Raw genomic sequence first — 13265 nt, forward strand, 5'->3', positions numbered from 1 at the left:
TGGATGATGCTTTTTTCTCATTGTGTTACAATGTTGTGTCGATCATTTCTTTCCAACAGACAAAGTTATGCTGTGTTTTTCAGGAGGGTTTTCCTGGCGAGAGTCAAGAAAACAGTTTTCTCTTATCTTTAATTCTGAGACAGATCTATCAATTCCTTTTAATCCCCTGTTTCCTTCCATTGTTTCCTCCTGGCAATTAAGCAGACAGCCTTTTGCAGCAGGCCAAGTCTGCACCATTGTACCAGCATGGTTGGGAGAACGGATATAACACTCTCATGTCATCATTCCCCCAACATTTCAACAGGGGAGGGGCCAGCTTCCTGTCTTGTATAAAACAATATCATGTACTGTTTTCTTCCCAGAGTTCTCTGAAGGTAGGACCATGACTGTTGTGCACTGAAGACGTGGAACTTCAGCTGGAACACATACGTGCTGGACTTTGCTCACTAGGACTGCAGAGGTACTGTAAGCCTTTCTGATTTGCTGAGGTGCATTCTAGAGCTTCATGAGGGTTCTTTGAGCTTGGTGCTGTATGTTGGAATTTTTCCATCCTCAAGGTTGTAGTTTGGAGTATTGATAAAAATTGTCCAAGGAGAGAAAGCAGTTAGTTAAAAATGAGAGATTTGTCAACAAAGAATGTGGCAGCAATGCTTCAGAATAGGGGTGAAATAGCATCATGACACCCGTGATAAGATACAGTGTGTGTGTGTGTGTGTGTGTGTGTGTGCGTGTGCGTGTGTGCATGTGTGTATGTGCACGTGTTTGTAGAAAGAAAGGTAAGAAAATAACCCTCACACACTGAAAACAGTTAAAATGCAATTCTGTGACATTTTCTCTGTTTGTGTTTACAGATGGGAAGGCACAGCTTGGATGGGCTATCATGGGCTGTACTGTTTCACCTAACAGGTGGGTGTATGCAAAACATGGTGCTGAGGGGGACAGACTGTCCAGACCAATTTAATACAACGTAGAGAGACAGCTTACTTTTCCTGGCTTTTGTGCTGCCAGAAAAGAACAGGTCAATATTCTCAGTAATCATTAAATCAAGAACAGTGCAGTTCAGCACTTTTACTGCATGATCTATAAGTTTGTTATGTGTGCGTTTGTTGTTGTAGATCAGTGGTTCCTCAGCTACCCCCAGCCAAATCCAGCCATTTGATGTTTCCCATCTCAAGCACACCTGATACAACTAATCAAGGGCTTGATTAGTTGTATCAGGTGTGCTTGAAATGTAACTTAAAATAGGCCTGCCTGGCTGGGGGTACCCAATGAGAGGTTTGGGAACCACTGCTGTAGATTATCATTGATTGCTAACAACCTAAAGTTTGTTTTAATGAGAGGGGTTGATATCACCCTGTAAGAATGGAAGATACTTGCATGTTATAATTCACGGTCTGTGTTCAATCAACTTCTGTCGGACTATGGCTGGTTTTCAGTCTCACTTTAGTGCGTTCTAATCCCTCTTTATTGTTCAGCCTGGGTGTTGGTTCTGTGGGTCTCTGGGGCCGATGGGAAAGCTCTGAGTGGGCGATGTAGCCTGTTCGGTCAGCACCACATTCACACCTTCGACGGGGTCCTGTACGACTTTCCTGGAGACTGCAGCTACATGCTGGCCGGAGACTGTCACCGCCGATCCTTCTCATTGCTGGGTACGGACGCTGGGATTGTCTCGTCTCGATCGGAACGCCTCCTCTACACGGTCCACGTCAGTTCGGTTTTGAATCGTTGGGTTTGTTGGCCCCACGCAGGTGACTTCCGACACGGGAAACGGAGGGGTGTGACGGTGTACCTGGGGGAGTTCTTTGAGCTTCGCCTGTCTGTGGACGGCAGCCTCATGCAGGGAGAGAACAGGTGCAGAACTAACCGCAGCCGTCTCGTCGATACACAGCTCAGCGCGCCTCACTCTGTCTCTTTCCTCTTGCTGTCCATTAATGTTACGACCCTTACAACAGCCCTCAGATCTGGCCCACCAACATGCTCTTTAAGCTACATTAATTCATTCATTTCAGTGGGTGACTTATGTAACTAACTTTTCTACATATTAGCCATATTCGTGGTTGAATGTTTAATGAACTGGTGCTACTCCCAGCGACCATCTGGTTAAATGTCCCTCTCCTAAACCACTGCCATATGCCACCCTACCACCCAGTAAATGCCTTCAAAAGTCTGCCAACTCGGCTCACCACAAAGCTGGCACTTCAAACTGAGTAGAGCTTGTCAAAGCCCTGGGCACTGCCGTGTCCTGCTGTGTTTTATGACTCCCGGAGTCTGGACAAAATAACAATGCCTTTGTTTACCTGCAGTGGAATTATGTTCTCTCATTTGCCGTGAGCTGTCTGTATCCCTGTGCTGCTGCTCTCTGTCTTCCAATTCTGCTGACGCTGAGCACTGGGCTGTATCAGCACTGAACAAATGTCGCAAGGGAAACGGGCCGTTTGTTTACCCTGTGAAACTAGTGCCCCTGCACCTTCCCATTCCAATGCTGATTTTTCTCTGAATAAAGACAGAGGTCAACAGTGTGTGTGTGTGTGTGTGTGTGTGTGCCTGCGAGCATGCACGTGTGTGTGTGTGCGCGTGTGTGTGTGTGTGTGTGTGTGTACTGTATATATACTGTTGGTGTTTCCCACAGGTTGGGAATTTATTTGTGGCAGTCGAATCCGTGTACGTGTTCGTAGGTAGAGATTGTTTGTACTTATTATAAAATTTTGTTGTGCAGACAGAGTTCACATTTTGTGGGCAAAATATTTTATATTTTATGGTAGGACAGTTTTATTTATCTTAATTAATAAATAAATTATATTTTTAATTTTTGCTTTGGCCGTGTCTTCAGAAGAAAATGAACTCTGTATGGCACTTTTTGCATTAAGCTGTATATATTTAAAAAAAATTAAATAACAAATACAAAAGTATAGTGTGTTGCTTATACAACTAAATACCAGAAAAAAATTTTGGGCTGGGGGAAATCTATTTGTGTGGGCCGCCCAAATAAATTAATTGCATGGGAAACGCTGATACTGTAAAGTATGTGCAAGTATATATAAGTAAGTATGTTTGTGTGTGTGGGACCGTGGGTTTGTGTTTGTTTGTGTGTGTTTGTGTGTATATGTACATACAGTATGTGTGTGTTTGTTTTTGTGTGTGCACATGTAAAAGAAACGTGCGTGTGAGAAATGATGGTGATGCAGTGACTTAAGTAGCAGTCCCGGGGTGTCAGTGCTCAGTTCTCTTCCTCAGGTTGTCCCTGCCCTACGCCTCCAGCACCATATTTGCTGGGACAGAGCTGGGCTACTATAAGCTGTGGAGTGAGGAATTTGGCTTTGAGGTGAAAATCGACAGCAGCGGCAACATCAACCTGTTGCTGTCCAAGCACCATGCTAACCGGACGTGCGGGCTGTGCGCCAACTTCAACGGCCTGGCGGAGGACGACTACACCGCGCAGGAAGGTGGGCATTCCGTCTCAAAGGAGACAGGACGAGACCAGTAGCGTAACCTAATATCTGAAATGGCACATGATACATGCTTGCATGCAACAACTGAGAAATGCCATTTGTTTTAACCAAATCATGTCTGAGTGCTACAGTATGCGTAACCACAAGAGCAGGTACGGAACAGCTAAAAAGAGCCCAGGCAACATTTCAGAGTACCAATTAATGAGAAATGTAGCAAATATCATTTGAACGAGAGACTGCTTCCTATCTAATTTACACGGTTTCAGTTTTAGTTGATGGGATGTCTTTGTCTTTGTGAGTGACTGGAAGCCTTTGTTGTGTTTGTGTGTGAAACTGTTTAACTTCAGTTACTATCACTTTCTGTCATAAAGGAATGCAGTTTCCCTTTCAGACGCGGCCTTGCTTAACAGTGACCAATCTGTCTAGTGATTTAATGTCCCATTAATTTACTCCGCACCCATTTTCTCTTGTGTTTGAGAAGATTAATGATTAATCTTTGTTAATAATTAACAGAGTTATTAAGCATGGAGGTAATAATTATTTTTTTATTCCCTGATTGCCCGCATTTGATGTATTCAAGTCTGTGTTATAATTAACACCCATATTTGATATGTACATGTCGTTTTGTATGCACAAGAGAGTTATTGTATGTATACAATTTGTTTTATATTCCTTATTCACATGATATCGCTTTCCATTTGTTGCTTTCATATTTACTACCCGTGTTTAAAGATGTATGTAGCGTATGTATGAAGTGCTACAGTAGCTTTACAATGGAGGAAGAGCAGGATGGCCTGAGCAGTTATGGCTGTCTATGGCGTCTTCCTGCAGGGTTTCTGACCGAGAGCAGCTATGACTTTGCCAACTCGTGGGCTCTGCGTGAACCAGGCAAGCTCTGCAAACGTGTGTCTCCGCCCAGCAAGACCTGCAATGCATCCAGATCAACTGCAGCCGTGAGTGTACCAAACCAACACTGCCAAACCTAACCATACTAAACTTTACCAAACCATGATGTACTATACAGGTGCAGCACTATGCCAAACTGTACCATAATGTGCCAAGCATATCATATAGTACTATGTACACTGTACTGAACCATAATGTATAAAGCCACACCACACTACAGTATACCAAACTTTATTATACACTACCATAAAATTCTATACCAAATCACACCACACTGTACCATAGTATATCAAAATAAATTGTACTATACTAAATTGCACCATACAGTTCTATCCAATACTGAAGTAGCTCTGCAGCTCCTCATCTCTTTGAGGATCATGTGGTCTGTTTAATATGCTCACTAATGACTCCTTTCAATGTCTCTAATGTTGACTAAAATCTGTACTGACACTATAATTCTCTCTCTTTTATTCTATTTCTCTGTCTCTCTCTCTTTCTCTCTCTGTCTCTCTTGGTCTCCCCCTTCTCCTATTCGTTCTCTCTTATGTGTTCGGGTGGCAAGGATTGTATGTCTCCTTTAACTGTCAAAATGAACGGGAATCAAAATTCAATGTCTCTCTCTCTCTCTCTCTCTCTCTGTGTGGTGAATGAGGAAAACTTAAACCTGTTGAGGTTAACTGTGGTAGGAGGTTAATAGTAGTGGGTTTCTTTTTTTTTCTTTTTTTTTGGGGGGGGGATGAGCAGAGGTGGGATGGGTTTTGGGTAGGTAGTAGCTAAGGTAATTATAGAAAGTGTTTGTGTTTCAATAAAGGAACATCCAAAATCTCTCTGTCTCCCTCGCTCTCTCTCTAACTCTCTCTCCCCCTCTCTCTGTAGGATCTCATATCTCAGTGTGACGCTCTGCGGAACTCACCCTCCTTCCTGCGCTGTGCCCACGTGGTTGACCCCGAGGCCTTCGCCCTGCTCTGTGAGGAAGATGCCTGCCACTGCGGGGAGGACCAGGCCTGCCGATGCCAGGCCTTCCTGGAGTACGCCCGCTCCTGTGCCGCGCACGGGCTGCCCCTTCACGGCTGGCAGACCCACAGCCAGTGCTGTGAGTCCCGCCCCACCGCACTACAGTCTGACTCCAACGCTGGCGCCTGTTCCCTTACCCGCTAGATTATTTTACAGCATCAGAGTTGTAATCTTATTTCATTCACTTGAGTGGTGGCTGAGTCCAATCAGCTTTGCACTAAAGATCTATAGTGTAACTACTGTCTATTTCCTAGTGTTTGTTACCAATGGTATTGTCACCTGAGTATTGTTTGCCAGGATGTCTTTGTAAGTTGCTTTAGACTGCAACTGTCAAGCCAGCGAATGTAAATGCAAATATATATATATATATATATAGTCTGAATGTGAGTGGGTGGGGTTGGGGATGGTGGAGAGATGCAGGGTGGGGCTTTAAACCGTGATGTGGTCCTCAGCTCCCAGCTGTCCAGCAGGAATGCAGTACAGCGAGTGCACCAGCCCCTGCTCCACCACCTGTCAGAGCCTGAACATCCATGAGGTGTGCAGGGAGGAGTGTTCAGATGGCTGCACCTGCCCAGGTGAGCAGGAACAGACAGTATGTGCATGTGCATGCGTGTGCGCCTGCACGTGTGTGTGTGTGTGTGTGCGCCTGCACGTGTGTGTGTGTGTGTGTACGTGGGTGGTTGTGTGTTTGTGTGTGTGGGCTTGTGTGTTTGAATTACACTCACTGCTCGGTTTCCCTGCATGTTTGCTTAACAGCGGGGAAGATTCTGGAAGGGGTCCGTTGTGTGGATGTCTCGCAGTGCTCCTGCATGCACACGGGTCGACGCTATCCTCCTGGGTCCAGCATCCCGCAGGACTGCAACACCTGGTGAGAAACGGCTCACCTTCACACAGTCCGATATAAATATCTACTCACTGACCTGAGAGATTACACTCTGGACTTCACTGAATGGGTCATTTTAATTTAAGAGCTAACGTTTTCTTCTGTTTTCATCTCTATTCTTTAAAGTGTGTGTCGACATGGCTCGTGGGAGTGCACCAATGAGGGCTGTCCAGGTGAGCTCTCCTGTCCTTGACATCATCTGTTCTCTCTCATAGTCATCATATGACCGAAGATTATATCTATAGAGTAAACTACCCTCATCTTCTCATTGATTTTAACACCTGTACCTGATTGTATTGAGTGTAGCAACACATATTGAAAAAATGACACATTTTGGCCTCATATGATAGTGATGCAGCAGCTTAAAAATGAATTTTTAAGGCTTGAAAAAGAAAGTCTTTGAAAGCAGATATCATCTCTGCTTTTATTCTCCTCTTCAGGTCCAATGCACTAGCCAAAACAAACATTTATCTTGTTTTCTTTGTTTGTTGTGATTGGTTACTACATTTAATTGTATAATTTAGATTGACTCTTTTTAAATGCACATGCAGCAAACAAACCAGATGAGGGAGAATTCATGGTCTGTCAAGTGATTGACTGATGGGGATGTGACTTGAATGAAAAGCAGTAGAAATGCTAATCAGCTCGGGTAGCTGCAGCGCTGTTGCCTGATATGCGATGAGGAACACAAGCAGGAAGATTGCATCCTGGATTATTTTTCTTATTTGGCAGTTCACGATAACTCTGCCCTTTGTACTGTTTACTTCCTCTTTCTTTGGCTCACTTTGCCTGCATTTTCCTGGTTCCTCTTGATGTTTTGTTTGAGAAATGTGATCACGTGACTGTGGCCATGAATATCCTTGCTGTTATTGCAGAGAGCCACCACTGCTAATTAAGGACTTTTGCAAAAGCAAAGCAGTGCTCGGCAGTCACTGTGATTGGATTTGTGAACAATTTTCTCTTGAACTCAGAGTGGCCTGTAAGTGGCCAAATGAAACTGCTCCCCGCCATCTGTCAACCCTGCTCTGTCTCTGAGCTTTACATGCCTGACTCATCAATTAACCATGCAATCAGCCTCATGGTCACATGAACAAAGCATATGCTGTCCTCCCAAAGCAGGTTTCTACTCTTTTTATTTTTTTAAGAAAACCAAGTGTCCACACAATGGGCCTGATTCACAAAACTTTTCTTAAATTATTTTTTATTTTTGTTCTTAATGTTCCAATGAAAATCCAATTTGGGATTCATGACACATGTGCAGATTTTTGTTTTTGTGCAGGTGTTTGAGATGATGAATGCTGACTAATTTTATGTGCAATCCTGTTCATGTGATTAGCATAAGGACAAAGCCATGAACAAATACTGATAAGAAAGAAAAAAAAGATGAGTGCCGAAATCTTCTTACACACAGTTTACGGTAAAACATGATAGTACATATGTTTCGTGAATGAGGCCCAAATGACTCCTGTGCATTAATAAATAAATAAGTCCAGTCCAGTCCATTTAATTTGCAATTCACTATTGTCCAGACTATAGAAGGCCAACCTATTATGTGTGTGTGTTTTTGGGATTTGAGGATATGAGTAGAAGGTTTTCTGGGAATGGAGGGGGAAGTGTTATGGTGAAAAGCTTCCAAAATCTTGGGAATAGCTATTCTCTGCCAGTCTTTGATGACGCCAAGTCCTTTTCATCTCCAAATTGTGTTCCTCTAAATTTCCTGGCCTTCTCTCTCCTCATATGTCTGTAATGAGCAGGGCAGAGGTTTCATCAAGATAGCGAGAGCAGTGCGGGAGAGGGAGTGACGTTATTGTGCTATGCCCAGCATAAGTAAAGATTTACTCAGAGGCCCTGAAAGCTGGGTGCTGATTTGAGCTTCTTTTGTCACAAAAGAAGGTGAAATCTGAGCCGGGTTCAAAAGGGCACTTGAGCTGTTGTTATTATGAAGGAAAGCTGTTATCACTTCACAGCTTGGTCTTCAGTAGAGGAGCAGTCCTCTTTGATTCACTCTGTATCATCAGCAAGGATCAAAATAGTGTTTCGGCTCCCTCTCACAGCATTAACAACGAGAATCGCAGTGTCCTGTGTGCTCTGTTTATTTGAATAACATGCAAACCACTGGCTTTCTAAAGCTTTTTCACCACCTGCCTTTCATTCTGCATTCTTTGCTCAATAGGGGAGTGCTTTGTCACGGGGCAATCTCACTTCAAGACTTTCGACAACAAGTTTTTCACCTTCAGTGGAATCTGCCAGTATCTGTTTGCTAAGGACTGCCAAGACAACCTGTTTGCTGCTGCCATTGAAACAGTACAGGTATTTGTTTGTCCCTCATAAGGCTACAATGCCCCATTGTCACCCTGTCCAAACATTCTCTCCACTGCCTTCTACTGGAGCACATCAGCAAACCTCAGCCGTGTCGTGTGCAGTCAGCCTCAGCTGTGTCTTCTCCCTGTGGTGTTCTCAAATGTGCTCTGTCTCTAAAGTGTGCCGATGACCAGGATGCGGTCTGCACTCGTTCAGCCACCCTGCGCTTCCACCAGTTGGCCAATGTCACCGTCAAGCTCAAACATGGAGGCGTGGTTGCAGTGGACGGCATGGACATCCAGACCCCTCTGTCCCACGGTGCTTAATATATCACATCCCCAGATTTCCTGCTAATTCGGAAACATTGTCATTGACATTGACATAGAACTTCATCACAGAATAGATGTGACTTGTGTTGTGGTTGGTCTAGTGTGAGTCATTACTGTAGCTCCCAAAATATCTAATCTTCACAGCTGCTGAGATAGTTGGCTTACATTGACCCCAACACAGATTTGTTTATTATTGTGACTCTGTCATACTGCACATAATAAATCCATAATACAATAAACGAATGCATTGTGCATACACATGATACTTCCAATCAACCTTAGACACTGTGTGTCTGACAGGGCCACTTCGTATAAAGAGAACAGTCTTGTCGTCGTTGCGGGTGTCATACGGCGATGACTTCCAGCTGGACTGGGACGGACGGGGAAAGCTCCTGCTCAAGGTCAGTGTCGAAAATCAGTCCCTGACTGCACCCTCCTCATGGAGTCATATGCACTTGGTACATGCACTAGGTGCTTCTAAAGTGAAGGCTTCCATTGCTAGTGGAGGAGTTCATTGACTGTTGAGACAATGGACAGTGGGGCTCCACCCATTATTGCCCAAATAACGGCGTTGTTGCTGTGTGCTCCTGCGACAGCTGGGGCCGGCATTCGCAGGTAAGACATGCGGTCTCTGCGGAAACTACAACGGGAACCAGGGCGACGACTTCCTGACGGACGCCGGGCTTGTGGAGACGCGGGTGGAAGGGTTTGGCAACTCGTGGAAAATGAATGGAGATTGCAACAATGTGGTGAAGCAAGACACGGACCCTTGCATCCTCAACCCCAAGAGAGGTAGACTTTCAATCTCCCTTTGTCTTCATACACATAAGCCCAAGGGCTGGAAAATTTGCAACATCCAAATACGAGTGAACAGAAAAATATGAATAATAAGATAATAATTAGCTCATCTGTGTTCACAGAAATCTATACTGTGCTCTCTCCATCATACCAAGTGCACAGTTGCCTACTTACACAGAGAAATTGTATTAACTTTGTACCTTTCAGATCAGGGTTCTTGAATGACTGTTTTCTAAAAAAAAAAGATTTATGAAAGGCCAGAAATTTTCACTTCCTTTTTATAACTTTTTTTTAATAACTATTTATGGCCTGTAAGAAAGGGAAAAAGAATAGAGTGTGCCATAAAATCAAGAGTGTGTGCTGGTCCATCTCTGTGAGATAGATATGATTTAGTAGGCTATATATTCTTGGGCCCGAAAATTGGACTAATAAAAATTTTATTAGATGGAAGAAAAAGGACAGCACACCAATATTACTGTTCAGATTTAATACATTTTTGGATATGCAAATGTTTTGGCACTCTGCCTTCTTTCAGTGCATCATTAGCCATAATCTCTGCTCACACACCGCACACTGCTTATCTCTTCTTCCCTTCCTCTCTCCCCATCCTCCCTGTCCTTCGTCCCTCCTCCCCTGCAGTTCGCTTTGCGGAGGAGTCCTGCTCGGTGGTGTTCTCCGTGCAGTTCGAGCCGTGTCACAACGAGATGAACCCCGCCCCCTTCCTGAAGAACTGCCGCTACGACGTCTGCGCCTGCGCAGACGGGCAGGAGTGCCTGTGCTCCGCCGTGGCCAGCTACGCAGCCGCCTGCGCCAGCAAGGGAGTGCTGGTCAACTGGAGAAGCCCCAAATTCTGTGGTAACTGCTCACTGCCGTACTGAACCTGAAATTACTCAAGCAAAATCGATCCAAGTCTGCTGAGTCTCAGCAAACAAAGGCCTGGATTTACTGGTCCTTAACTGACAAACATTTCTATACAAGTATTAATGTTTTCTTCCTTTTCTTCACATATTTAGTTTAGTGAGTTTTACATCACCTAACCTTCCCAAGTGTTTGTGAATATAAATAGTTACACTTGGATTTATTTGGATGTGAAAGTTGTGGACAGATGGGCTGCTGGATAACTCATCCTGTGAAGTCATTGTTCAAGTGCAAGGATGGGTCCCTAAGCAATAAGCACTGGTGAATGCAATTGGGCATTCCAAATTGGAAAAAATGGGGGAAAAATATTTTAAAAGGAAATCATCTTCAACATCATCAATTTGAGTCAATGCAGCAGCAAAAAAGGGCCCCACTGCCCAAACTGAAATTCTGAGATAAATGATGAATTCATATTGAGCATAGTTAGTTTAGGCTCAAGAGGATGATGTGGGCTAATGGGTGATCTGTGCGTTACAGAGCTGAGCTGCCCAGATGACCAGGTGTATGAGCAGTGTGGAAGCCCCTGTAACCAGAGCTGCCGCTCGCTCTCCTTCCCCGAGACCAACTGCAGAGACCTCTGCCTGGAGGGCTGCTACTGCCCCCGGGGGCTCTTCCTTTCTGAGGAGTCGAAGGAGTGCGTGCCGCGCGCCGAGTGTCCCTGCTACTACGACGGGGAGGTCTACCATCCCAACGACGTCTTCTCCGACTACCACAGCATATGGTGAGCGGCGGCCAGCCGAACGCGCGGCGGCGCTCGCCGTGGAGACGGCGGCCCCGCCGTGCGCTGAAACCCGTGTGCTCTGCTGTGCCTCTTCCCGCAGCTACTGCGAGAACGGCGCCATGCGCTGCAGCTCCAACGAGATGCCGGCGGCCATGTTGTCTGACCTCTTCGCGGAAGACCTGCCTGCTTCGCGGGGTATCGTACTACGGCCTCCCAGTGCACAACACGGGAATGCACAGGCCTGCATCCCCCTGGATTCAGCAAAAGATTCAAAAAAGATTTGGAACAGCCTTAATCTCCATAGATAACCAATATAGAGTTATATGTATTTGTACTGATATTTATTTTCTAGGCATCAGTGTTAAAGTAACATCAAGATAAATAATTGAATCAAGATAAAGATACATGTCCCATGTAGTGTGTGGGTGTGTTTCTGTGTCTGTATCTGTCTCTGTGTCTGTGCCTCAGAGTCTGTGTCTTTGTCTATCTCGCTGTTTGTGTCTCTTTCAGTCTGCGTATGTAGCCATATACATGTAAGTCTGTGTCAGTGTCTGTGCCTCAGTCTGTGGATGTGTTTGAATATGCGCCTATCTGACCTGATCCCCCCCCCTCTCCCCCCGGAACCCCCGTCTCCCCCCAGGCCGCCGCTCTGTCTCATGCGCGCCCCCCATGCAGAACCTGGTGTGCGCCAGTCCCAGGGACGTGGGTATCGAGTGCACCAAGACCTGCCAGAACTACGACCTGGAGTGTGTGAGCCAGGGCTGCATCTCCGGCTGCACCTGCCCCGCTGGGATGGTACTGCCATTTTCTATGAAAGGCCCTAAATCCTTTATTTGTTTGAATATGAAAAATACATGTTTTTTAAAACACATTTTGTGAATGTGGCCTTGGTATGACCCTGTGCGGGGGGTCTCTTTGTGATTATGTGTCCTGACATTAGAAATGTATTAGTTGAAACCAATGCCTCGGTGTGAGGCCAGATTTATTTATGGATGAACTGATTTTGTTTTTGGTTGTTTGTGCTTGCAGGTCCGTCACAGGAGAGATTGCATTACCCCTGACCAGTGTCCCTGTTATCATAATAATAAGGCATATGCTCCAGGGCAGACCATCACCATGGACTGCAACACATGGTAAGCATTAAGCATTAAGGGCCCTCAGGGTCACTGTGACCAGGTTTGCAGGTAAATAGGATTTTGGGAAAACAGGCTTGGCTGGACTTCTGTGAGGGACTTTTACTCTCCTTTTCCAGGATGGAAAACCAGTCAGAATGTTTCTGTATTTAACTCAGGTCTGACAGAATTGCTGTAAACTGAGACTTCACAAATGCTGTGTGCTTCCTGATTGGAATGTCCAGCTGATATACTGATCTACAGTTCAGTGGGAAACCTCAGGCTGCACACATGCTAGTCTGTGCTCCAACAAATTGATAGTCCATGTTGCAGCCGCGTGACCTGCCTCCAAATGAGCTTGGGCATTGTAAACTGGCAGAAAAAGTAAAAACCGAGCATAAAAATGAATGTGGCCTCTCTGAATGCCTGACTGTCCTGGGCAGTGTGTGTCGAAACCGCAAGTGGGAGTGCAGCCGAAACGTGTGTGACGGGTCCTGCAAAACGGTCGGGGATGCGCACTACATCACCTTCGATGGCTTCCAATACTCCTTCCCTGGCCTCTGTCAGTATGTTCTGGTGCAGGTGAGTTATCCTTAACATCTTTGAGTTTGAATTTTAACAACTCCCGTTATTTAACTAATGACGGCATGACATAGAAACCCAACTACCCAAACATACAAATAAAAATAAAAAAGACAAATCAAAAATTTTAACAAACAAATCAAAAAAGGTAAAAAAAATAAAACACAGTCAAGAGTCCCCAAAGGCATCGAGAAATATAATTTTTTTAAATCTGTTAAGAATAGTGCACTCTGCTTTCATGCCTTTATGCAA

At 44.9% G+C, this 13265-nt stretch overlaps 1 protein-coding gene across 1 annotated transcript in view; it reads left to right on the forward strand.

Moving 5' to 3' along the window:
- The first annotated feature begins 344 nt into the window (after positions 1–344).
- vwf (von Willebrand factor) overlaps positions 345–13265 on the forward strand; it is a 29761-nt gene continuing 16840 nt past the window's right edge. The window contains exons 1-20 of the mRNA XM_035425523.1: positions 345–460; positions 852–906; positions 1476–1649; positions 1749–1851; positions 3235–3443; positions 4281–4402; positions 5232–5448; positions 5822–5944; positions 6126–6237; positions 6379–6425; positions 8426–8562; positions 8733–8871; positions 9183–9283; positions 9479–9674; positions 10320–10535; positions 11076–11319; positions 11420–11514; positions 11960–12114; positions 12349–12452; positions 12875–13013. Of these exons, the coding sequence (XP_035281414.1) occupies positions 852–906; positions 1476–1649; positions 1749–1851; positions 3235–3443; positions 4281–4402; positions 5232–5448; positions 5822–5944; positions 6126–6237; positions 6379–6425; positions 8426–8562; positions 8733–8871; positions 9183–9283; positions 9479–9674; positions 10320–10535; positions 11076–11319; positions 11420–11514; positions 11960–12114; positions 12349–12452; positions 12875–13013 (2688 nt within the window). The 5' untranslated portion in view covers positions 345–460. The remainder of the gene's footprint in view (positions 461–851; positions 907–1475; positions 1650–1748; positions 1852–3234; positions 3444–4280; positions 4403–5231; positions 5449–5821; positions 5945–6125; positions 6238–6378; positions 6426–8425; positions 8563–8732; positions 8872–9182; positions 9284–9478; positions 9675–10319; positions 10536–11075; positions 11320–11419; positions 11515–11959; positions 12115–12348; positions 12453–12874; positions 13014–13265) is intronic.

This window comes from Anguilla anguilla, chromosome 7, assembly GCF_013347855.1.
Source record: "Anguilla anguilla isolate fAngAng1 chromosome 7, fAngAng1.pri, whole genome shotgun sequence".
Classification (NCBI taxonomy): Eukaryota; Metazoa; Chordata; class Actinopteri; order Anguilliformes; family Anguillidae; genus Anguilla; species Anguilla anguilla.